This window comes from Neoarius graeffei, chromosome 20 (assembly GCF_027579695.1).
Source record: "Neoarius graeffei isolate fNeoGra1 chromosome 20, fNeoGra1.pri, whole genome shotgun sequence".
In the NCBI taxonomy this organism is placed as follows: Eukaryota; Metazoa; Chordata; class Actinopteri; order Siluriformes; family Ariidae; genus Neoarius; species Neoarius graeffei.
In genome coordinates, this window is record NC_083588.1 from 46,163,836 (window position 1) to 46,191,711 (window position 27,876).

Here is a 27,876-nt window from a genome sequence, read left to right on the forward strand (position 1 = left end):
TTTAACTGTAATCATTAGGGTTCTACATGGTTTCATTTATTAACCACTAGCAGGTTACCCGGCGTTGCCTGGGTTTTGCAAAATTCTGGGTTACCCCCAGACTTCCATGTCAAATTTGTCGAAGATCCGTCAAGAAATGGTGATGTTAACCCAAGACGAACAAAAATCCAAACATCCACCACCCAGGGGCCCACCGGGGACCCCTGGGGCCCAAATATGGAATTTCTGAGTTCTGCCAAATTGTGGCTGTCTCCTGTATCTACATGCCAAGTTTAGTGAAGATCTGTCGAGAGTTTGTGTTGATAAATGTAACGTGAAAGGCATTGAGGGAGGGGGTGGGTGGATGTTGGGACCTCCCTGGGGCCCAAACATGAATTTTGTTTGTACCTGCAAAATTCCGGGTCATCCCCCTACCTACTCGCCAAATTTGGTGAAAATCCGTCAAGAAATGGCGACGTTAGCTCCAGACAAATAAACAAACTTTGCCGCTTATTATATAGATTATTGTCATGTGTATGAATGTGGCTGGTGGAGTGGTTAGCATTGTCGCCTCCCAGCAAGAAGGTTCTGAGTTCAAGCCCAGTGGCTAGCGGAGGCCTTTCTGTGTGGAGCTTGCATGTTTTTACTGTGTCTGTATGGGTTTCCTCCACAGTCCAAAGACATGCAGTTTGGTTAACTGGCTACTCTAAATTGTCCATAGGTGTGAATGGAGGGTTGCGGCAGGAAGGGCATCCAGCATAAAACTATCAGGCCTAGAAATTCATATATTTTTTCACCAGCCAGCCGGACTAGTTCCCTTCCAAAGTAACTCGCCAAACAGAAAATCAACTAGCCAAAATTTGTTCATGTATGAATTTTACTTCTGTCAAAAATAACGCAAAAGAGAGTAGTTACCATTGTTCATGACTAATGTGCATTTATTTCAAGACCCGAGTATTTTGATACTGTTGTTAAATACATAAATGAGAACAACACAGAGCACCATAATATAATATCAACAAATAATAATAATATATTGGAAAACTTGGCAACTTGGTGTATGAGTATTGAAAACAAATATACTTACTATCATGACTACAGCACCCAAAATATGTCCAACATGCTTTCTGTATTTAACCATTTATGAGAGAGAAAGCATTAGGAGCTTCATATTGACTAGGAATCAACTTGAAAAAAATGAATTATTCCATAAAAATCGTATCGCAGCCAAGGCTTACCCTGCTCCCACGTTTGCTTATAAGTCCTTTGTCGTTTCTCCTTCTCGTACGCTTTATCGGCGGCCTTTTTCTCCTCTTCAGACCGAGGTCGCTTTGTCCCCGTCTCTGGCGGTTTCTGTACACCTTTCAGAAAATTCCACATCGCAACGTAGCTTTGGCAGATGTAGATGTAAACAACAACAGAAACACGTGTTTAAATGGGCGATAATGCAGCCAAATCTATTGAATTTGATAACGTGATGTGGCAGCGGGGGCGTGGCCAAGCGGTGGTCTGTGAATGGAGGGCGGAGTCAGGGAAGGTAAGTGGTGGAATCATTGCACCTGATGGGGATTAACCTGTGTTTGTGTGTCTTCCCCAGTGACCGCGCCCTTTAAAAGGAGAGGAGAGCAGAGAAAGGGAGCTCTCTCTCCCCAACCAGAACATGTGTGCGCGCGCGCGCGCGCGGCTGGGAAGTGATAAAAGGCAGCAAAGCTAGCAATAAATAGTTCATTGAGAACTCAGTTCTGGCCTGCCGTGCTTCTGTGCTCCACCCACCTGGTCCAATACTACACGTGATTACCGCGATATTCAACGAGATGCGTTATATGCATGCGCAGTAGTGAAAAAACCGACAGCCTGACTCGTACCCGATATGATTCGGAATTCTTCTGTATTTTCCGTCCTGCCGATAAACACATCGATTAACACAGACACGGCACACGCTTAATATGTGGCGGCTTTAGTTGACGGTGTGTCTGAATCTTCGCTTCATATATATTTTTTTATTTTCAACTAGCCAGCCGGGCTGGCTAGTGACAGGAATTACCCACCAAATGACAAATTAAGTCGCCTCGGGCGACCAGACCACCGTGAATTTCAAGCCCTGACTATGCTCCAATTAATATGACGTGCAGTGACCCCACACACATACTGTAAGTGGGACAAGCTGGAAGAAGTGAGTGAGTGAGATTGTCATGTGATTGAACCTGGACCCAAATAGTGTCAATATTTGCTTGAGATTATGTGACCTTTTACACGCGTTTCCTCCTGTTTGTGCCTTATTTTGCTAGATGTTTTGATTCGAGCAAAATAGAGTATCTAAAGATTTGTTTCGTGCTATGTGCAAATAAATACCTGTTCAGACCTGCAGAGTGCGGAGATTTTCATAGCGTGACCAAATTAAAAAAAAATTAATCTCCCTCCACAGCACTTGTCACCTGGTTGTTTGTTTGTCAAACCATGAAATAAATTATAGTTGAACATGTGTAATTTTTGTCCGGTAGTGCTTTTATCCCCTCATTAAATCACTGATTTTCAGGAGGAGCGCTCACGCAGTGAACACAACCTACTTAACATTCAGAAAACACATGAAAGGATGCAGACAGAAAACAAAAGTGAGTCTATATTATCATACATTATCAGCATTCCTTATTTTTGACTTTATTAAAAGCTGTACTAACTAGCAATGCACAAGAACATCAGACCTTTTTCTTTCCCCAGCGTCTCCTTACTATCGGACAAAGCTGCGTGGACTGTACACCACCGCAAAAGCAGATGCAGAGGCTGAATGCAGGTAACTACAATATAGTACACGTGCACCATTCATCTGCCAAATATTTGGATGTACAATTCAGTTGAATCTTGCTCTACAGTGCTGAGCGTAAATGAGTACACCCCCTTTGAAAAGTAACATTTTAAACAATATCTCAATGAACACAAACAATTTCCAAAATGTTGGCAAGACAAAGTTTAATATAACATCTGTTTAACTTATAACGTGAAAGTAAGGTTAATAATATAACTTAGATTGCACATTTTTTTTTCAGTTTTACTCAAATTAGGGTGGTGCAAAAATGAGTACACCCCACAACAAAAACTACTACATCTAGTACTTTGTATGGCCTCCATGATTTTTAATGACAGCACCAAGTCTTCTAGGCATGGAATGAACAAGTTGGCGACATTTTGCAACATCAATCTTTTTCCATTCTTCAACAATGACCTCTTTTAGTGGCTGGATGGAGAGTGATGCTCAACTTGTCTCTCCAGAATTCCCCAAAGAAAATAATTTCTTTACACCACAAAGGTGAAGGCTACAAGATGATCAGCAAAGCTTTACTTATCAGTCAGAATACTGTAGCAAAAGTGGTACAAAAATTTGGAACTGCAACCATCTCACAGAGACGTCCAGGTTGTCCACGGAAGTTAACACCTCGACAGGAGCGTCTTCTGATGAGAAGGGTTGAAGAAAATCGGCATGCAAGTTCACTGCAGTTATCTAAAGAAGTAGAAAGCCAAACTGGGGTGACTATTTCCCGTGACACAATACGGCGTACACTGCAGAGGAATGGCATGCATGGATGCCATCCATGAAAGAAGCCTCTCCTAAAGCCCAGGCACAAAAAAGCCCACCTAGAGTTTGCCAGGGCCCATGCTGACAAAGAAGAAGACTACTGGGACTCTATACTCTGGAGTGATGAGACCAAGATAAATGTTTTTGAAACTGATGGCTTCAGAATTGTATGGCGTCGCAAAGGTGAGGAATACAAAGAAAAATGCATGGTGCCTACAGTGAAACATGGTGGTGGCAGTGTCCTTATGTGGGGCTGCGTGAGTACTGCTGGTATCGGGGAGCTGCATTTCATTGATGGCATCATGAATTCACAGATGTATTGCTCTATACTGAAAGAGAAGATGCTACCATCACTCCGTGCCCTTGGTCGTTGTGCACTTTTCCAACATGACTAAACACACATCTAAGGCCACTGTTGGATTTCTGAAGAAGAACAGGGTGAAAATGATTCAGTGGCCAAGTATGTCTCCTGATCTGAACCCAATCGAACACCTATGGGTAATTCTGAAGAGACAAGTTGAGCATCACTCTCCATCCAGCATCCAGTCACTAAAAGAGGTCATTGTTGAAGAATGGAAAAAGATTTATGTTGCAAAATGTTGCCAACTTGTTCATTCCATGCCTAGAAGACTTGGTGCTGTCATTAAAAATCATGGAGGCCATACAAAGTGCTAGATGTAGTAGTTTTTGTTGTGGGGTGTACTCATTTTTGCACCACCCTAATTTGAGTAAAACTGAAAAAATGTGCAATCTAAGTTATATTATTAACCTTACTTTCACGTTATAAGTTAAACAGATGTTATATTAAACTTTGTCTTGTCAACATTTTGGAAATTGTTTGTGTTCACTGAGATATTGTTTAAAATGTTACTTTTCAAAAGGGGTGTACTCATTTACGCTCAGCACTGTATGTCTCGAACCAACTCCAAAAGATAAAACTCACAAATCAAATCCTTAAATAATAACAGCTAGCATGATATTGAACGAGTCGAAGACGAGTAGCTGAATGGAATATATCTGATATACCACGAAAAAAAAGCCATTATTATACATAGACATTCCTTTCGGGTGTTCAACGTGTCTTTCTCTTTCAAAATTCTCTCAAAATCTTCCGTATTTAACAAAGCAAACCTGGCAGCCATGTTTGCTTACAAATCGTCACAGTCGCTTGCTAGTTCAGAAATTTTATGTCTCCGTGTCTCTCTTCCAGTTTTTCGATGTCGACTGGTATGTTTTTCTCTTGTAAATATGCGTGAAGACCATCTCATGAAGTTTTGTATGTAGTGAAAATTCATTATGTCTGATTATTATAACTATTCTTTAAATTCGTTTCTTAAGACACGTATTTTTTAGTATGTCACCTCGTTTGTTGACAGTTTCGGCGAACACTTCCGCCTTCTTCAAAACAGTCACCAGATGTCGAGTGGTGACGTGCCTTATCAGCTGATGTACTCTATGGAGGCGTGAACGTCCCGCCCAATTTGACAGGTACTCCACGCCTCCTGCTGTCAGGTCGCTGCCCCAGGACTGCGCTCCAGGTGTGTGACAGCACGTACGCTCCCTCATCCCGGTTCATTGTCCTCTGCACCCGCTTGCGTATCTCCACTGCCTCCAAAATCCAACGCGGGTATCTATTCTCTTCAGCGCGAATGACTCTGGCCTCTTCCCAATTCATAATATGATTTTGTCGTTTGCAGTGGTCTGAAATGGCTGATTTTAAGTTTTCTTGGTTTGCTTTTTCTTTTTCGGATCTTGTGAGTCTTTTTGTTGTTTCTTTTTCACATTCTAATTGGTGTTCTTTCCTTCGAGTATGGAAGCATCTGCCCGTTTCACCAATATAGACTTTATTGCATGAACGGCAAGACAGGCAACATCAAATTCACACACGAAGAGGAAACGGACAAGACAATAGCATTTCTGGACCTAAAAATACACCACACAGAAGAAGGTAATATCAGAATTACAACATACAGAAAACCTACACATACCGACCAATATCTTCTCTGGACATCTGAACATCCCATCGCACACAAAATGTCAGTAATCAGAACACTATACGACCGAACACAGAACATCACAGAGGAGAAAGACAGACAGGAAGAGGAACAACACATCCAACAGGCATTAAAAAACTGCCAATATCCACCGTGGGCAATTCGAAAAGGAAAATTACAGACACAAAAAAAGGAAAAAAACAAACAAGAAAAAACACAGAAAAAACAAACCGTTGCTTTGTCACATTACCATACATAAAAGGAGTTACAGAACGCATTCAACGATCCATGAGGAAATACCACATCAACACCCCGGTCAAACCATACAAGAACCTCCGACAGCTGCTAGTTCACCCCAAAGACAAAATACAACTGGACAATAAATGTAATGTCATATATGAAATCCCTTGCCATTCATGCAATAAAGTCTATATTGGTGAAACGGGCAGATGCTTCCACACTCGCAGGAAAGAACACCAATTAGAATGTGAAAAAGAAACAACAAAAAGACTCACAAGATCCGAAAAAGAAAAAGCAACCCAAGAAAACTTAAAATCAGCCATTTCAGACCACTGCAAACGACAAAATCATATTATGAATTGGGAAGAGGCCAGAGTCATTCGCGCTGAAGAGAATAGATACCAGCGTTGGATTTTGGAGGCAGTGGAGATACGTAAGCGGGTGCAGAGGACGATGAACCGGGATGAGGGAGCGTACGCGCTGTCACACACCTGGAGCGCAGTCCTGGGGCAGCGACCTGACAGCAGGAGGCGTGGACTACCTATCAAATTGGGCGGGACGTTCACGCCTCCATAGAGTACATCAGCTGATAAGGCACGTCACCACTCGACATCTGGTGACTGTTTTGAAGAAGGCGGAAGTGTTCGCCGAAACTGTCAACAAACGAGGTAACATACTAAAAAATACGTGTCTTAATAACGAACTTAAAGAATAGTCATGAAGTTTTGGTCGCTTTTCGGGTGTTCAACACGTCTTTCTCTCTGCTGCATGTGCAGCAGAAAACTTTCTCATTGAATATTCACGTCAGCTCTGACGTGTGACGTCACGTTGTCTTTACAACCATACAGTATCGTTAAACCATATTCAACGCTCATTCTCTATTGGATAGAGTGACGTAATACATGTAGGATAAGCAATATGATAACAATATTGCATGCTGTCAAACTAAATGAAAGAAACCTGCTAGAAGGGAATAGAACACCTGTTTTTATTCCATTGACAAGTGTCCTGTATGTATAATTGCTACTATATGAAGCACTGATGAAATTATTTTGGGGTTTTTTGTTTGTTTTTTATCAGTAATCTCTTATTACTGAAGTAACTACATACCGTTTAGGTCCATGTATATTTGGACACTGACACAAATTGTTTTTTTTTACCTGTTTACTGAAACATATTCAGGTTATATTTATATAATGGACATGGACATAAAGTCCAGACTTTCAGCTTTCATTTGAGGGTATCCACATTAAAATTGGATGAAGGGTTTAGGAGTTTCAGCTCCTTAACATGTGCCACCCTGTTTTTAAAGGGACCAAAAGTAATTGGACAATTGACTCAAAGGCTATTTCATGGGCAGGTGTGGGAAATTCCTTCGTTATGTCATTCTCAATTAAGCAGATAAAAGGCCTGGAGTTGATTTGAGGTGTGGTGCTTGCATTTGGAAGATTTTGCTGTGAAGAAAACATGCGGTCAAAGGAGCTCTCCATGCAGGTGAAACAAGCCATCCTTAAGCTGCGAAAACAGAAAAAAGCCATCGGAGAAATTGCTACAATATTAGGAGTGGCAAAATCTACAGTTTGGTACATCCTGAGAAAGAAAGAAAGAAAGCACTGGTGAACTCATCAATGCAAAAAGACCTGGACACTCACAGAAGACAACAGTGGTGGATGATCGCAGAATAATTTCCATGGTGAAGAGAAACCCCTTCACAACAGCCAACCAAGTGAACAACACACTCCAGGAGGTAGGCGTATCAATATCCAAATCTACCATAAAGAGAAGACTGCATGAAAGTAAATACAGAGGGTTCACTGCACGGTGCAAGCCACTCATAAGCCTCAAGAATAAAAAGGCTAGATTGGACTTTGCTAAAAAAACATCTAAAAAAGCCAGCACAGTTCTGGAAGAACATTCTTTGGACAGATGAAACCAAGATCAACCTCTACCAGAATGATGGAAAGAAAAAAGTATGGCGAAGGCGTGGTACAGCTCATGATCCAAAGCATACCACATCATCTGTAAAACACGGTGGAGGCAGTGTGATGGCTTGGGCATGCATGGCTGCCAGTGGCACTGGGTCACTAGTGTTTATTGATGATGTGACACAGGACAGAAGCAGCCGGATGAATTCTGAGGTATTCAGAGACATACTGTGTGCTCAAATCCAGCCAAATGCAGCCAAACTGATTGGTCGGCGTTTCATAATACAGATGGACAATGACCCAAAACATAAAGCCAAAGCAACCCAGGAGTTTATAAAAGCAAAGAAGTGGAATATTCTTGAATGGCCAAGTCAGTCACCTGATCTCAACCCAATTGAGCATGCATTTCACTTGTTAAAGACTAAACTTCAGACAGAAAGGCCCACAAACAGACAGCAACTGAAAACCGCTGCAGTAAAGGCCTGGCAGAGCATTAAAAAGGAGGAAACACAGCGTCTGGTGATGTCCATGAGTTCAAGACTTCAGGCAGTCATTGCCAACAAAGGGTTTTCAACCAAGTATTAGAAATGAACATTTTATTTACAATTATTTAATTTGTCCGGTTACTTTTGAGCCCCTGAAATGAAGGGATTGTGTTTAAAAAATGCTTTAGTTCCTCACATTTTTATGCAATAATTTTGTTCAAGCCACTGAATTAAAGCTGAAAGTCTGAACTTCAACTGCATCTGAATTGTTTTGTTCAAAATTCATTGTGGTAATGTACAGAACCAAAATTAGAAAAATGTTGTCTCTGTCCAAATATTTATGGACCTAACTGTACTAATGCGCAAAACGGGGACTGTAATGAGAGAGCGCCATCTTGTGGTGTTGAATACATGGCTCTGCTTTGTTGGTGACTTTCTAACATGTCTGTATGTAACATAATTGATATGTCGTGATCTCTGATATATTTTCTTTCGCAGTATATTGCGCCACGCTCTTGACAAAATTGCAGAAATTAAATCACTACTGGAGGAAAGACGCATTGGTGAGTTATTCAAAGTGTGTGTGTGTGTGAGAGTTTAGATGTTTACGCACCGCATATTCAAAATCAGAAAAGTGGGCAAAGTGGAAACCAATCAAATTTGAAGTCTTTAGATACGTCATTGTTACTGGAACCTTTGGTATCGGGGGAAAAAAAAAGTGTAATTTCAGGTTTCCGATGCCAAGCGTTTCAGCACTTTTAGTCACAGCTGATTGACACACATGGCCACCATCTCTTTCTCGTCTCCCAGCTGCAAGGATGGCAGGAGTGTACAACGACAGTGACCCACCAAGGAAGACCATGCGCAGAGGTGTTCTGATGACCCTGTTACAGCAATCTGCAATGACACTTCCTCTCTGGATCGGCAAACCAGGTGAAAGGTACTGGCTCACTTTCTCCACCTTTCCGTCCTTTGATGATTAACATCGGAGTAGTGAAATGCAATTCTGTTCCTGTTGTTTCTCTGCTTCAGTCCACCGCCTCTGTGTGGAGCGATACCCGCGAGCAGTGACTACGTGGCTAAGCAGGGTGATAAGGTGGCAGCTCGGGTGAAGGCTGTGGATGGTGATGAACAGTGGATCCTGGCTGAAGTGGTCAGCTACAACCACTCCACCAACAAGTAAGTAACTACCAATTAAACCTACCAACTCATGCTTTAAATTCTGTAGAACTCGGATTTGCTGCGGCTAAGCATCTGACACGAAGAAACCTGAATCTAGCTTCATGGATCTCTCCATTCTTTTCATAGGTATGAAGTAGACGACATTGATGAAGAAGGAAAGGAGTAAGTGGCATCTCTACTTTTTACATTTATACCACAGTGCTGTTAAATTCTCAAACCTGATTGGTCAGAAAGTGTTGAGTAATTTTTTTTTTTTCATTATTATGTCCCCACTCCAAAGGAGGGGGGTATACTGGTTTACGTCCGTCCATACGTCTGTCCGTATCTCCGTCCATTCAAAACACCCTTTTTCTTAGCAACCACAAATCATAGCCACTTGGTACCAAACTTCAACTTGGAGGTTCTATACCGTGTATACCATTTTCAGGTCTGTCGCACATCGACTTCCTGTTTACCGACTGAATGTATTTATGAAACATATACAGTGGTGCTTGAAAGTTTGTGAACCCTTTAGAATTTTATATATTTCTGTATAAATATGACCTAAAACAACATCAGATTTTCACACAAGTCCAAAAAGGAGATAAAGAGAACCCAGTTAAACAAATGAGACAAAAATATTATACTTGGTCATTTACTTATTAAGGAAACTGATCCAATATTACATATCTGTGAGTGGCAAAAGTATGTGAACCTCTAGGATTAGCAGTTAAATTGAAGGTGAAATTAGAGTCAGGTGTTTTCAATCAATGGGATGGCAATCAGGTGTGAGTGGGCACCCTGTTTTATTTAAAGAACAGGGATCTATCAAAGTCTGAGCTTCACAACACATGGTTGTGGAAGTGTATCATGGCACGAACAAAGGAGATTTCTGAGGACCTCAGAAAAAGCGTTGTTGATGCTCATCAGGCTGGAAAAGGTTACAAAACCATCTCTAAAGAGTTTGGACTCCACCAATCCACAGTCAGACAGATTGTGTACAAATGGACGAAATTCAAGACCATTGTTAGCCTCCCCAGGAGTGGTCAACCAACAAAGATCACTTCAAGAGCAAGGCGTGTAATAGTCGGTGAGGTCACAAAGGACCCCAGGGTAACTTCTAAGCAACTGAAGGCCTCTCTCACATTGGTTAATGTTCATGAGTCCACCATCAGGAGAACACTGAACAACAGTGGTGTGCATGGCAGGGTTGCAAGGAGAAAGCCACTGCTCTCCAGAAAGAACATTGCTGTTCATCTGCAGTTTGCTAAAGATCACGTGGACAAGCCAGAAGGCTATTGGAAAAATGTTTTGTGGACGGATGAGACCAAAATAGAACTTTTTGGTTTAAATAAGCAGCGTTATGTTTGGAGAAAGGAAAACGCTGCATTCCAGCATAAGCACCTTATCCCATCTGTGAAACATGGTGGTGGTAGTATCATGGTTTGGGCCTGTTTTGCTGCATCTGGGCCAGGACGGCTTGCCATCATTGATGGAACAATGAATTCTGACTTATACCAGTGAATTCTAAAGGAAAATGTCAGGACATCTGTCCATGAACTGAATCTCAAGAGAAGGTGGGTCATGCAGCAAGACAATGACCCTAAGCACACAAGTCGTTCTACCAAAGAATGGTTAAAGAAGAATAAAGTTAATGTTTTGGAATGGCCAAGTCAAAGTCCTGACCTTAATCCAATCGAAATGTTGTGGAAGGACCTGAAGCGAGCAGTTCATGTGAGGAAACCCACCAACATCCCAGAGTTGAAGCTGTTCTGTACGGAGGAATGGGCTAAAATTCCTCCAAGCCGGTGTGCAGGACTGATCAACAGTTACCGGAAACGTTTAGTTGCAGTTATTGCTGCACAAGGGGGTCACACCAGATACTGTCAGCAAAGGTTCACATACTTTTGCCACTCACAGATATGTAATATTGGATCATTTTCCTCAATAAATAAATGACCAAGTATAATATTTTTGTCTCATTTGTTTAACTGGGTTCTCTTTATCTACTTTTAGGACTTGTGTGAAAATCTGATGTTGTTTTAGGTCATATTTATGCAGAAATATTGAAAATTCTAAAGGGTTCACAAACTTTTAAGCACCACTGTAGGATGGATTTGCACAATTTTTGTAACATTTTTCTCAGCAACTACAAATCACAACTGCTTGATATTTGGTACCGAGCTTCAGCTTGGGGTTCTATACCATGTTTACCGTTTGCAGGTCTGTCGCACATCGACGTCCTGTTTACCAACTGAACGTATAGTCAAAGTAAAAAGTTTGTGTGAACCCCTTGGAATTTTCTATATTTGTCTAATTCCCATATAAAACATGGCCATATCTTCATGTAAGTCACAATAATGAACAAAGACCATCTCCTGTAACTAAAGATGCACAGATTTTCAAAGAATGTTTGACCATATTGAATAAATCATTCAAACTGTGAAACCGAAGGTTGGAAAAAGTAAGTGAACCCTAAGCTAATGACATTTTTTAAAAAGCTCATTGCAGTCAGAATTTAGCACACCTGGGTTCCATTTAATGAAACGAGTTCAGAGGTGTGGCCTAGAATTACTTTGATTGATTAGAAACCCCTGAAAAGTTTGAGTTTGAACTTTTGACAAGAGGCATATCCAGATGGGAATCATGCCTTGCACAAAAGCGCTATCTGAAGACCTAAGATCAAGATTTGTTAACTTGCATAAGGCCTGGAAAGGGTTACAAAGTTATCTAAAAGATTTTAGGTATTCATCAGTCTACTGTCAGGCAAGTTGTCTATAAATGGAGACGATTAGGTATTGTGGCTACTCTGCCTATAAGTGGGCGCCCCGCCAAGATGACCCCATGAGCACAATGCAAAATCATTAATGAGTCTGTGAAGATTCTCAGTCATCCAGGTCATAGTAAACTGTGGGTGGTAAAAGAGAGCAACTGGACTTGCTTGAAGATTCTTGAAGACATTTCACCTCTCATCTGAAAGGCTTCTTCTGAACTGAAGAAGCCTTTCGGATGAGAGGTGAAACGTCTTCAAGAATCTTCAAGCAAGTCCAGTTTGCTCTCTTTTACCACCCACAATCATTAATGAGGTAAAGAAGAACCCTAGAGTGACAGCGAAAGACTTGAAGATGTCATTAGAACTGGCCAACATCTCTGTTCATGATTCAACGATATGCAAAACATTGAACAAGAAAGGAGTCCATAGCAGGACACCAAGAAGGAAGCCACTGCTGTCAAAAAAGAACATTGCTGCACGCCTGAATTTTGCAAAAGAGCACTTGGACACTCCACAATGGTACTGGGAAAATGTTTTGTGGAGTGATGAAACCAAAATTGAACTATTTGGGAGGAATAAGCAGAACTCCATTTGGCGTAAAAAGGGCACTGCATATCAACATCAAAGCATCATCCCTACAGTAAAGTATGGTGGAGGGAACATCATGATTTGGGCCTGCTTTGCTGCGTCAGGGCCTGGACAGCTTACCATCATTGAGGGGAAAATGAATTCCCAAATTTATCAACAAATTCTCCAAGATAATGTGAGGGTGTCTGTCCATCAACTGAAGCTCATAAGAGGCTGGGTGATGCAACAGGACACTGACCCCAAACATGGCAGCAAATCCACAGCACAGTGGTATCAGAAGAACAAAATCCGCATTTTGGAGTGGCCTAGTCAGAGCCCAGATCTCAATCCTATTGAGATGCTGTGGAATGACTTGAAGACAGGCATACACAGAAGACAACCCAAGAATATGGAAGAGTTAAAATGCATATCACGGGTAAATTCAGGAGCAAGATCAATGTAATTCTCTTATTTTATATTAAACTTTGGTCAAATATCTGTCACATTTTGTGCAGTTTTTTTTTTTTTTTACCTTGCGCAATGCCAGAAAAATTCAGTTGAAATCAAGCCATTTGAGGCGAATTGGTCCGCCTCTGAAAAAACTTGGCATTTGGATTTCCAGGCAAACATTGATTTTCGTGACGTCACGTGCGGGACGCCTCCTTCTGAATCCTACGTCAGCGCTGGTTTGTTTACGAGAAAATGACCGTATTATTTACATCCCCGGTGTTGTCTCCGTCGTCTTCACTACTTGAATCATCATCAAATCCAAACAGATGAAGCCCCAGTTCTGACATCTCTCACCGCCCGGGCAACGAAGGAGTGGCTTCGTAAGAAGCATTTCAAGGTCCTGGAGTGGCCTAGCCAGTCTCCAGATCTCAACCCCATAGAAAATCTTTGGAGGGAGTTGAAAGTCCGTGTTGCCCAGCGACAGCCCCAAAACATCACTGCTCTAGAGGAGATCTGCATGGAGGAATGGGCCAAAATACCAGCAACAGTGTGTGAAAACCTTGTGAAGACTTAGAGAAAACGTTTGACCTCTGTCATTGCCAACAAAGGGTATATAACAAAGTATTGAGATGAACTTTTGTTATTGACCAAATACTTATTTTCCACCATAATTTGTAAATAAATTCTTTAAAAATCAGACCATGTGATTTTCTGGATTTTTTTTTTCTCATTTTGTCTCTCATAGTTGAGGTATACCTCTGATGAAAATTACAGGCCTCTCTCATCTTTTTAAGTGGGAGAACTTGCACAATTGGTGACTGACTAAATACTTTTTTGCCCCACTGTATTTACATCCCCGGTGTTGTCTCCGTCGTCTTCACTACTTGAATCATCATCAAATCCAAACAGATGAAGCCCCAGTTCTGACATCTCATTATATTCTTCATCCAAAGGTGAAGTAGCATTGCGCTCAGGTGACAGTTCCATATTTCAGTGCAAAATCGCTAGCTGCTAAACTTGGTCTACACAGGCTGTGCACTGAAACCGTGCAAGCTCGCGCAGCCTGCTCGCGCTTCTGCAGGTGACGTCACGAATCTGGCTCCAGACTCCCTTGGGATTTTTCCAGAAGCGTTTTGTTATTTTATTTTTTTCTGCTGTAGACAGATGGCCTTGTGCAAAATTACCCTTCTGGATGAGTGTGTAAAGAGACATACTTTCATATAAAAAAAAAAAAAACGAAATTGGTCCAGGATATGCACTTTAAGGCAGTTCTGCAGGAAAGAATGGGCTAAAATTCCCCCTGCACGATGTGCAGGTCTGATCTGCAGTTACAGGAAGCGCCTGGTTGAGGTCATTGCTGCCAAAGGAGGGTCAACCAGTTATTAAATTCAAAGGTTCACTTACTTTTTCCGCCAATACTGTGTACGTTGAATGCAATTTTATAATAGTCATGAACAACGAGATTGAGTGGAATAACTGTTTTATTCTATCCACATGCACTGGATTTTGAGAAACGGAGCATTTTTATTTTATTTTTTTGCAAATTCCATAAATACAACCCCGATTCCAAAAAAATTTGGGACAAAGTACAAATTGTAAATAAAAACGGAATGCAATAATTTACAAATCTCAAAAACTGATATTGTATTCACAATAGAACATGGACAACATATCAAATGTCGAAAGTGAGACATTTTGAAATTTCAATTGGCTCATTTGAAATTTCATGACAGCAACACATCTCAAAAAAGTTGGGACAGGGGCAATAAGAGGCTGGAAAAGTTAAAGGTACAAAAAAGGAACAGCTGGAGGACCAAATTGCAACTCATTAGGTCAATTGGCAATAGGTCATTAACATGACTGGGTATAAAAAGAGCATCTTGGAGTGGCAGCGGCTCTCAGAAGTAAAGATGGGAAGAGGATCACCAATCCCCCTAATTCTGCGCCGACAAATAGTGGAGCAATATCAGAAAGGAGTTCAACAGTGTAAAATTGCAAAGAGTTTGAACATATCATCATCTACACTGCATAATATCATCAAAAGATTCAGAGAATCTGGAAGAATCTCTGTGCGTAAGGGTCAAGGCCGGAAAACCATACTGGGTGCCCGTGATCTTCGGGCCCTTAGACGGCACTGCATCACATACAGGCGTGCTTCTGTATTGGAAATCACAAAATGGGCTCAGGAATATTTCCAGAGAATGTTATCTGTGAACACAATTCACCATGCCATCCGCCGTTGCCAGCTAAAACTCTATAGTTCAAAGAAGAAGCCGTATCTAAACATGATCCAGAAGCGCAGATATCTTCTCTGGGCCAAGGCTCATTTAAAATGGACTGTGGCAAAGTGGAAAACTGTTCTGTGGTCAGACGAATCAAAATTTGAAGTTCTTTATGGAAATCAGGGACGCCGTGTCATTCGGACTAAAGAGGAGAAGGACGACCCAAGTTGTTATCAGCGCTCAGTTCAGAAGCCTGCATCTCTGATGGTATGGGGTTGCATTAGTGTGTGTGGCATGGGCAGCTTACACATCTGGAAAGACACCATCAATGCTGAAAGGTATATCTAGGTTCTAGAGCAACATATGCTCCCATCCAGACGACGTCTCTTTCAGGGAAGACCTTGCATTTCCCAACATTACAATGCCAAACCACATACTGCATCAATTACAGCATCATGGCTGCGTAGAAGAAGGGTCCGGGTACTGAACTGGCCAGCCTGCAGTCCAGATCTTTCACCCATAGAAAACATTTGGCGCATCATAAAACGGAATATACGACAAAAAAGACCTAAGACAGTTGAGCAACTAGAATCCTGCATTAGACAAGAATGGGTTAACATTCCTATCCCTAAACTTGAGCAACTTGTCTCCTCAGTCCCCAGACGTTTACAGACTGTTGTAAAGAGAAAAGGGGATGTCTCACAGTGGTAAACATGGCCTTGTCCCAACTTTTTTGAGATGTGTTGTTGTCATGAAATTTAAAATCACCTAATTTTTCTCTTTAAATGATACATTTTCTCAGTTTAAACCTTTGATATGTCATCTATGTTCTATTCTGAATAAAATATGGAATTTTGAAACTTCCACATCATTGCATTCCGTTTTTATTTACAATTTGTACTTTGTCCCAACTTTTTTGGAATCGGGGTTGTAAGAACTTGAAACAAAACGTCCGACAAAATCATTTCCGCTTAGAATGTAAACAAAACGGTGACATGACAGTAGCAATTTGTGAAAAATGCGATAATAATCATTCTTGAAAAATAAAAAATAAAAAGATACATTCTTACCATCAAATACTTTTATTCCATATATATATATATATATATATATATATATATATATATATATATATATATATATATACTTTTTTTTAATTTTGGGGGGTTTTGTTTTCAAGTAGAGTTTTTATTTCGTCCCCGGTTGGGTCAGCAGCATGCTCTGCCATTTTGTTTTTCTCTACTCACAGTATATGAGCTGATATCCTAGTAGTGGAGTAGCCAATCAGAGCATGTATCCAGTGAATGTGGATAGAATACATTTCTATTATTTAACAGAGAACAACATGCATTATATGGTTAAAGGTCTGTGTACACCTGACCATCATACCCATACGTGGTTCTCCCTCACACTGTTCCCACAAAGTTGGAAGCACACAGTTGTACAGGATGTCCTTCTATGATGTACGTAGCTTTACAATTTCTCTTCACTGGAACGAAGGGGCCCAAACCTGTTCCAGCATGATAGTGCACCTGTGCACAAAGCAAACTCCATGAAGACATGGTTTGCCAAAGTTGGAGTGGAAGAACTTGAGTGCCTGCATAGAGCCCTGAACTCAACCCCACTGAACGCCTTTGGGATGAACTGCAACACTGACTGCACCTCACTAATGCCCTACGCTGGTCACAGATCCTCACAGCCACACCAAAAATTTAGTGGAAAGCTTTCCCAGAGGAGTAGCAGTTATTATAACAGCAAAGTGGGGACTAAATCTGGATTGAGGTGTTCAACAAGTCCCCAAGGTCAGGTGTCCACAAACCTTTGGCCATATAGTGTATAATTATTGACATGTTGAAGCTTGCAGCTGTAAGGAGATGCTATTTAACATTTAAGAAAGGAGTCTCCAGTGTCAGCACTTTGTCAGCAAGATTTTTCCCCCATGAGAAAGTCTTCAAATCAGATCATGTTTCAGTTTCTTGGGAACACGACACATTGCATTTTCTTGTCTTATTAACTTAGAGAGAGAAATGGAGGCTGCTGACGGAATGACTTTTGTATATAACTTAGGTGGGGTTTACATTAGACCGTATCAGCGGATCATCAGATTAACGTTTTTAAAACGATTAGTGTGCACACAGCAACGCCAATACACAATTCGCGTGCACACAGCAACGCCAATACACGGATACGCTCGGCTCCGCAGGCATCCTGCGCTCCAAATCACTCCGCCCTGAACAGCGAGTGCCCTCTGGAGGGTGCGCACTCCGGCCCTGCGCAGCTCACAGAGCGCGCGAGTGGAGCGCACGAGCAGTGATTCGGGACTGAGCCGCTGTGTGTGTGATCTCAGTGCATGTCGGGTATGCGCGTCACTTACCACTTGCAAGTGGAAGGATGGCAAGCCTAAAGACAATCATAACTACACAGTGGGCAGTATTTGCATCAGTATTTGCAGTATTTTCATACTTTTATACTCTTTAATGAAAGGTGATACAAGGCGGAAGTCTGCGCCGTTTTTCAGCAGTCGCGTCACATGACCAACGCCAGCGAATCAGGAAGGTGGATGTCACAGTGACGTTGTCCAATGACGACGCCAGCTAGAGCTCAGCACAGCGTATCCGCGTATTCTGAATGTTTACACAGCACCGGAGCTGACACGATCTGGATTGAATACGTGGACCCTGGCGGATTCCCGTTTCTCGGCGTTTCCAGGCGTTTTAATGTAAACGAACAGTGCATCCGCGAAGAAAACGAGACAGATACGGTCTAATGTAAACTTGGCCTTAAATAACAGGAACTAACTTCACAGCATTAAATGTAACTTAAAACACTTTAAATTATGATGTGTTGATTTTTAATAATCTCAAAAATTGTAATTGTTGGTAAGTTGCTATGGTATACGAGGAGAAAACACTCCAGGACATGCTGTTATCGAGGGGAAAAAATCAACTTCGGGGTGATAACAGTAACTCGTCTTTACACTACCCTGTATGGATTATTTCCCCACACTGCAAAAAATGGCCTTTCAGAAATAAGAAATAAAAGATTAAAACAAAGCATATTTGCTTGAATCAGGTGAAAAAAAATCTGCCAATGGAACTAGTCAAATTTGACTTGGGAAGATTTCTTAAAGTAAGATGAAAAATCTAACCTGTTTTTAGATGAAATAATTCCAAAATAAGATTGGGGAACTTATGCGAGATCTGATTAACTCAAAATAATCAAAATAGTTCTTATAACAAGATCGTACTAATCATACTATTTTTATTTATTTCATTTTAAGGGTATTTCACTTAAATTCATGACAAAGTCTTAGCAGTAAAAACTGAATTTAAGATAAATATACTAATATTAGGATTGTTAAATTCTACAACTAAGCATTGCTAGCTTAAAAGATTCTCCTTTTGTGACCTGTAATTAGTAAAATACTCTAGATACGAGATCAGAGACTATCTTGAATCAAGTTGACGACACGTGTAGCATTGCAACAAGTTTTTTTTTTTTTTTTCCCATTTCAACATTCAAACATTAAAACATCTCTTAAGATTCCACTTCCCCAGGATCTCAGGCACCAAAAAAAAAAAATAATAATAATTAAAAAAAAGTCTACGCATTTTGACTTACAGTGCTTACACAACGCCAAAGCAACAGTGCATTTTGAGGGCACTGACTATTTGTTTTTTTTTTTGTTTGGTGCCTGATCTTGTAAACCCCTTATACACATAAAAAAAAAAACCTCACGAGTGGGTGGGAAAAAAACAAACCACTGAATTTGTCCTCCACTCACTCATAGCCTTTTTGAAGGCACTTGTCTGGTCTAGAGTGTGTACAGCATCTAGAAGGATCTCAATCGTAAAGTTCATTTATTCCCAAAACAAGCATACTTTTTTTTTTCTTGAAACAAGATGAACCGCATTTGACAAATGTCCAAAATGTACTTACTTGTTTTAAAAAAAACTTGTTTTATTTTCAAAGGTGCTCCAAATAAGACTTTTTCAAGATATTTTGTCTATACGAGATTTTCAAGGTGGACTGTCTAAAACAGACCTGGGCATTTTCCGGGCCGCATCCGGCCCTTTGGTTCATTCTGACCGGCCCGCGTAAGGTTAATTAGAAATTACAAAATAAACATATTTTCTAATTTTACCTCATGCATGGACTGAATATGCATTGCTTTTATTTTGAAGTTGTGTTCAACAAAAACGCAATGCGCGCGACATGAACATGACATGAAATCCCACAAAACCTAATCCCGCAATAACTACTTCCGTAATTTGTCCAGACCAACCACAAACTTGTACGTCATCCTTCAAACGGTCCAGCCAATCACATAATGTGACGTCACCAGCAGGCGCCGGAGCCCGAGCCAATCTGTAGATCTGATACCTACACCGAATCGACTGATGATCATCTGTCAGCTGTGCTTCGCATCTCCACCTCAGACATTCAACCTGACTCTGATGCACTCGTTAAAGACCAACAGAGACTAGATTTCTCTCACTGAACAAATAAAAAACACCAAATGAGGTGATTAGACTACAAATGTGGGCATCATTATTATAATATGATGTATCTTGTTTGATATTTGGAGTAGAAAGACAATATTATGATGTCTTTATTGTGTTTTGGGGTGAATGTGACTGAAAAAAAATGGTACAAACGTTCACATTTTGTTAACCATTGTTTTGGGAAATTTGATTGAATAAATGACATATTTTTTATAAGGCAACCTCATTTTTTTCCATATTCTTACCAGTCTTAGCAGCTTGTAAAAACAATGATATTTATTGCTTTATATAAAGAAATACAATTACAGTTTTTCTCAAATGCTAAAACACATTTCACAAACGTTTCCTCTATGTTCCCCAATGTCTAAACACAACACCCTTTTCTAAAGCTACATAAACACAACCACACCTTCTCACTTCAAAACTAAAACTTTCACACCAAAAGAGCAGCTCGAAGCTTTCAAAAATGTAAACACTATACACATCATTACACACTACAGCAAAACAATTGAAAACACAATGCTCAGTTTGTGAGAAGGTTCTTTGTTTCATAACTGCCAATGCATATTTTTTGAAACTTTACAGTAACGGATCTTAGATCTCTGTAGAGGATTAGGCATTTAGATTTGTGAGTTTCATATGAAGAGTATAAATCTATAGAAAATACTGCATGTACACCACTGTAACACAACTCAATGCAAAAACAGAATCTATTGCACACAACAGTACTCTTGAAAACATGTTCAGGGTGTGAAGTTTTTTTATTTACTTTATTCACACCACACACACACCACAATCACTGTGCGGCATCATGTCGCTGAGCTGCATCGGGCCACATCACCTCATCCACATCGCAGGCTATATTCTCTCTTGCCAGGCACCACGGGAAAAACGCCCTGGAATGGCGCATCCATCCTTGGAAGGCCTCCACTGGGATGTCACCACAGGCCAGTTCCATTGCCCTTAGGAGGTTCTCTCTAGTGTATGGTTGTCTGTCATAAACCTTCCATCTCCACGATGAGAAGAACTCCTCTATAGGGTTCAGGAAAGGGGAGTAAGGTGGCAGACAGACATTTAAAAACTGGTTACTGTTGGTGGTGAACCACTCTCTGATTTGGTTTGTTCTGTGGAAGCGGACATTGTCCCAAATGATCACATAAATTGGATGTGCGGGCCCAGGATGGTGTTGTTGGCGGTCCAGGAGGATGTCTCTTAGCTCCTCTAGGAAGGTGAGGAGACGTTGGGTGTTGTAAGACCCAAGGACAGCATGCCGGTGGACAAGTCCCTCCGAACCCATGGCCGCACAAAGAGTAGTATTACCCCCCCGTTGGCTAGGAACCTCAGTGATGGCTCTTTGGCCAATGATGTTACGGCCTCTTTGCCTTCGTTTCTGCAGGTTGAAGCCAGCCTCATCCAGGAAGAGGTACTCATGAGGTCTGGCCATCGCGTCCAACTGTAATATCCTCTGTGAAAATGTGAAAGTGCACAGGTGTTCAGAACAACAGTCAGTCAGGTAGCACAGTATTGTCCAGAAGTAATGTAGGCCACTGAGCAACACAGTATGTCCACTAACTGTACTGTGAAGATGGATGTATACTTACTTGCACATACTCGTAACGTAGGTCTTTGTGTCGCGCAGAGTTGCGCTCAAAGGGAACCCTACAGACCTGTTTCATCCGCATCTTTTGGCGCCGGAGAACTCGGTCTATTGTGGCCAAGCTGACATCATCAATGCTCTCAAAGTTGACATTATCGGCAATGACTTTGTCTCTGATCTCCCAGAGTCTGATGAGGTTGTTCTCACGAACCATATCCACAATGAGGGTTTCTTGTGCCGCTGTAAATATGGCAACCCTCCCACCTCTATGTGGCATTCTTTCAACTCTAAAGGAAGAAACGTGTTGTCAATTGACACGTTTTACAATAACAATTGATTTGAAACCAATAGACTACTTTCACAGGCTTGTAAAACTGTATTGTGACAAAGAAAGCAATAGAGTACAATACCTGTTGTGTTGTCTGAATGCCCTGATAATGGTGGCCACGGTGAACCTACTCAGGTTTGGACGGACTCTTAGTCCTGCTTCAGCCATTGTCATGCCATGGACAATGACATGGTCAATGACTGTTGCTCGCATCTCGTCCGTAATGATGGTGCGAGGTTGTCTTGCTCTTCCTCCTGGACCTTGTCCTCTCCCTCCTGGACCTTGTCCTCTCCCTTGTTGGCCTCCTCCTCTTCCTCGTTGGCCTGCACCTCTTCCTCCTCTGATTTGAACTCCACTTCCTCGTTGGCCTGCTCCTCTTCTTCCATGGCCAGCTCTTCTCCCTCCATGGTCAGCTCCTCTCCCTCCTCTGACTCGAATTCCTCTTGCCCTGACTCTGCCTTCATCCATTGTGTTTGTTTGGAATCTTCAGCAAACTGTGCACTCTGAACTTGCTTTTATACATGTGGTCACCAGCATTAGCAACAAGTGTCTTCAATTTTGAGTCGTTGTGTGTAATTAATGACGCCAGGTGTGTTCATCGTGTTCAAATATTGCTGACTGTGGCAAGCATTTTGCATCACATGAGCTTTCATTTGAGAATATGAGCAGAGTTCTTTTGCAACTTGTGTTTTAGCAAGGAAAAATGTGTTTAGATTTATGAGAACGGAGGATTGTGTTTTGTGAATTGTGTCTTCATGTGAAATGTGTTTATGATATTGGCAAATGATGGCTAGATTTAGTAAGTGTGTTTAGACAACTGGTCATTTGGTTTAGAGGATTGGCTTTTGTGTTTTAGCATTTGAGAAAAACTGTAATATTATGCAGAATTTAGTTCAGCCTTATGGTCCGGCCCTCCACAAAATTTCCTGTTTCTCATGTGGCCCTATGGAAAAAATAATTGCCCACCCCTGGTCTAAAAACTAGCCTTTCTAGCTAAATGAGGTTTTGCTTGTTGGGCAATTATGTCTTATAATAAGGGTGGCTAGATGTTTTGACTTGAAAATAGACAAATAAACTTCCTAAGATTTTTATTTTTTGCAGTGCAAAATGTTCTTTTCTTAAAACTAGCATTGTGTACTTAAATTTTTTTTCCTTCATGTTTCATTCCAAGTCTTGTATGTTGCATTGCTGTGTGTCGTCTCTCCTGACTGTACTCTCTTCTCTTGCTCTAGGAGGCACACTTTAAGTCGAAGAAGAATCATCCCTCTGCCACAGTGGAAAGCCAACCCAGAGACAGACCCTGAGGCGTTGTTCAGCAAAGATCAGCTGGTGCTGGCCCTCTACCCACAAACCACCTGCTTCTACAGAGCCTTGATTCATAACCCCCCACACCGGGTGAGCACTGGAGGAACAGTTTGGGAAAAGTGGTGATGCACAGCATACAAATAAAGACCGTTGTGGAGGATTTTGTGGGGTGTACTTCTGGCTTTGAGAACATATTTTAGCAAATCCTTCAGATTTTCCAAACCTCCTGGAAAAGTCAAATGACAAATTAAATTGAATTTTGAAAAATGATCTATTAGGTTTCGGAAATGTCATGGAATATTTCATAAGCCCCGTTATTCCCATTATTATTATTAAAGTGACACAGGTTGGTGTGCTGGTTCAGGAATCATTTAATCCACTCCCCTTTCTGATTTGTTTGAGTCGATACCCATCCCCATAGCTGGCATGCATCATCTTGTTTCAATACATTTTATTTCCTAATGCGGGGCGTCCTAACCATGTGTTAGTCTGTTTACAAACCGCTCGGCAGCCAGTTCGGAAAAGTCACGTGAGGTCGCGACCACGGAGTAGGGCTGTGCGATGTCCCCTTAATTGGCATCGACGATGTTTACAGTGCAAACATCGTGATGGACAATCATATCGTGGGCGGGGGGATTTTAATACCACATTATTAAATTTATTATTATTATTATTATTAAAAGTATTAGATACTCATCCGAGGCTTTGGCACGTAAAAAAAAAAAAGCGCTAGGTGATGTGGAATATTTGGCCTTGATAACGGATATGTGGTCCAGCTGCAACATGATGCCCTATATGTCAGCTACCGTACATTATGTGGACCGAGAGTGGGCAATGCAGTCCAAATGCCTGCAGACGAGTTTCATGCCAGAGACACATTCAGCGGACAATTTAGAAGACGCATTGCGCGAGACACTTGCCGAATGGAAAATAGAGGAGAAAAAGATCGCCTGTATAACAACGGGGCGAATATTGTCACAGCCATCAGGCAATTGAAATGGCCGTGGTTAAGTTGTTTTGGGCACAATTTGAACCTGGCCATAACCAACTCGCTTGCGCAACAGAGGGCCAGTATAGACCGAGCGTTTGGAGTTTGCCGAGCAGTCAACACTGCGTTTGCGCACAGCTGGCTTCGGAGAAATGAGCTGCGCAAAGCGCAGGTGGAAATGAACCTCCCCGAGCACTCACTGATCACGGCAAGATATTAATCTGCTCTAACAGTGAAAGACTAGTATTCAAACTATGAGAAGAAACTACACTTAAGCTATTACTCATTGTTTATTTACACCATATCAATTGAAGATGCGTTTCGGCCTTTAGTGCGCACTTGAACGCGCTAATTTTTCCAATTTATTAGTGTTTGAATTATTGCACCAGCTTTTAAAATCATGATTTAATATTGTTGTTTTTTTTTACTGTCTTTACATTTGTCAGAATCACCTTCATTCTTCCATTTGGTTTGACATTATGGCTTAGAGTGGACCATTTTGTGTCTGAAAGTAGGCTATTTACCAGATTAAAGTTATTTGACTTCTGCCGAAGTCTGCGCTTCACTGCCGTTTGGGGTGCAATATTTCCCGACTGAAGTCGTTAATAGTGGCTATTTGTTTGAACAACATGACAAATTTTACATAAAAAGTATAGTGTAGGCTAAAAAATGAAGTCAAAATTTATTATTAGTAGCATACTGTATTTGTGTAACCACGTTATGTTCACTAGCACGTCCCTGCACCATAGCCTACGTGAACAAGCGGTAATAGGATATTACTTTATAATGATTTATATAATTATGTATTTATAATTATATGTTATATAATGATATATATATATTAAACAAAACTAACTAACTAAACTAACAAAAAACTAACTTTTTAGGTTAAATAGGCCCAGATGATACCGTATATGCATGATTATGACAGGAGGGGGCGTGGTATCACGATGGTGGCTCTCCATCGTGATGGATGACCACCATCGTCGATGGACGATGGCATCGTCTATCGGCACAGCCCTACCACGGAGCCACAGCAAACATGGCAGATCCCCCAGATCGAACAAAGACTCCTAAATCGAGAGAAACAAGTATTGCCAGGCAAAACAAACCTCGCCCGGTAGCACTTATGATGAATATGAAGGAAGATATCATGAAAAAATCGGTACCCTATGGGTACATGTGGCTACTGCTTATAAATAAAATTGTTTTCTGATACCATATCCATACAGTAAATATCTCATATATATTTACTCTGTGAGGCAGTAGCCACAAAAATGAAGCACAATCCAAAAATGAACAATTTAAAAATCATAGAAGTAAAATATCCCAAGTGTCTGTACTTTATATTATTCTACTCTTACCTCTTACAGTTTTCGAAACTGAAACCTCCGAACCGAGGCTGACATACACACGCTGTCATCATGACTGAAACTCTTATTTCCCGGAAATGGCCCGGCGCTAGAGCTCAGTGGAACGCACTTTCCCTCTGTAATAAGCATAAATATGTCTGAAAGCGATTTCTTTAGTCTAGTCCATTTATTTTGAATGGTGAACCGAATTGTATACACTCACCGGCCATTTTAATCGTAACACGTGTATGCGCAGTGCGCAATCGTTACATTCTTACAGCACGATGGCATAATGGCTAGCTCCTCTATATGAGGCAGTAGCCACAACAAAAACGATTTTGACCTTTTTTGGTGACCTTGACTGGACGACCCTCAAAATGTTGGAGGTTCTATTTGAGACCAATGCCCATCTATCCTGAAAGTTTCATGAAGCTTGATCCAGCCGTTTTCCCGTAATATCGTTTACAAAAAAAAACAACAACAAAGAAACCCGACCGAAAACAATACTTCGCCCCCTAGTGGACTCCGTCCCAGGCGAGGTAAAAATGACGATTTTAAGGAAGTATCTGACATTGTCAGAGGCAAAACGCGCCAGAAAAGAGAGGGAAAAAACATGGCAATCAAGATGAGTAAATATTACTGGTCAGCTTTCTCGATGGAGGGCCGAAAAGGCAAAAAAAAAAATGCAGCATCTGATGCCAGCTTTGCCAAGATGCTGCTGGACAGGTGAGTGACAAAAGAGTTTGCACTTTGAGAAACGTCATGAAAACTTGAACTTTTTAATAAAAGATAAAGTATTAAACACTGTTAAAGTAATTGATGAGACTTCTGCATCATCTTCGGTCACGATCAGACTGTGACATTGCTTCCAAGCAATGACGGCTTACAAAATAACGCTAATTGGTATCTTTATCGGAGATGCCTACTAATACGGAATGGCCGTATTTTGTACGGAAAAGTTACGTAAATACGATGTTACGGCAAACAGTGTTATTCTGTACGGAATTATTATAAAGTCTTAAAAAATTCCAGTGAGTTGTTTTTAAATGTCCAAGCGACTTTTTCAATCCATGCGCGATTCACGGCTATTTATTTTTACGACAACCGCACATGCTGTGTGTGACATGCGCAGATTCCGCACATTTGTTCACGCTATTTTCGATACGGTAGAATGGCCGTGCATTACACCCAGTCAAAAGGGCAATGGATACGCGCACTGCAAACTGTGTAGAACTGACATTAACATCACTCATGGTGGTCGCGATGACTGCAGGCGGCATGTCAACTACAAAAAACATATGGAGTATGCTGAAATGGCGAGTCAGGCGGAAAGTAAATCTGGGGGTATCCAGCAGTTTTTTACGAAATCTGTGGATGAAAAGACACGGAACGTGACACGTGCTGAAGCGGTGATGGTTGACCTATGCTTGGAGTTGAACTTGCCAATTAGTGCCATGAAATGTGAGTTAAACTTATTCAGTTTCTTTTTACATGTATGATTTTTATTCACTGAAATATCAAACACTGGCTGTACTTCTTTAATTCAAAGTCTTTTCAGTGTTGCAAGTGCAAATGTACATGTAGTATGATCAAAAACAGAATTTTATGATTAGTGCTGTTGGGATTGTGGCAAAAAATTGATCATTCCACTGTTTTAAATACAATTATAAATGTCATTTTATTCAATGTCTCTTCTGAAGCATTATGCTGAAGTATTTATATATTGGGACATTAAGATAACAATGTCGGACTCTCTTTGGCATGAAATAAGAAATTTTTTTAAAATTTTATTAGAATCCATTAACAAGTAGAACATTTTGCCAGGCAATATAATATAATACTTTTGACGAGTTACATTCAATACCAATGATTGGTAGTCAACCGTAATGTCTGCAAACAGGGAACACGATTGTATTTATAAAAATGTGATATATTGTATGCTCTAGAAATTTGTTGAGTGGAAATTCAGTTGAGATGGCTGCTCGCGTTTTGTTTATTCAATTCACACAAAACAGTACTTTTTAATAATTTAAATGTTAAACATATTGGTATATACACCTCTTTATAATGGAAATGCGCATAAATTAATGTTACTGAAAGTCATTCCAAAATACTGAAAAAATGTTTTCAAGAATACTGAAATTCAAAATTTGGGGTAGGCATCTCTGCTTTATTTATTACGTCAACTTTTATACAGGTTAGAATTGAAATATTCCAAATCTAAACATACCTGTGAGCTTGAAGGCTCTCGAGCGCTCGCTTCTGTCTCGGAGGCCGCCGGTTCCGCCATTTTTGTTGCGACTTCGCTCATCCTAATGTTACAGTGAGAGTAAACTTCGGCCGTTTCCGTACCCAAGTGTAAACCTTATCGCACGGTGTTTTTCCAGCTCATCCTCCTTCACAGGCATGAGGCAGCGGGCAATTCAATACAGCG

General features: G+C 40.9%; 1 protein-coding gene across 3 annotated transcripts in view; it reads left to right on the forward strand.

The window, feature by feature from the left end:
• The window catches only part of sgf29 (SAGA complex associated factor 29), a 49,125-nt gene that overhangs the window by 16,382 nt on the left and 4,867 nt on the right, over positions 1-27,876 (forward strand). For all 3 annotated transcript variants that reach the window (XM_060901807.1, XM_060901806.1, XM_060901805.1), the window contains exons 3-9: positions 2,516-2,591; positions 2,698-2,770; positions 8,693-8,757; positions 9,005-9,134; positions 9,227-9,373; positions 9,503-9,538; positions 23,030-23,192. In XM_060901807.1, the coding sequence (XP_060757790.1) occupies positions 2,516-2,591; positions 2,698-2,770; positions 8,693-8,757; positions 9,005-9,134; positions 9,227-9,373; positions 9,503-9,538; positions 23,030-23,192 (690 nt within the window). The remainder of the gene's footprint in view (positions 1-2,515; positions 2,592-2,697; positions 2,771-8,692; positions 8,758-9,004; positions 9,135-9,226; positions 9,374-9,502; positions 9,539-23,029; positions 23,193-27,876) is intronic.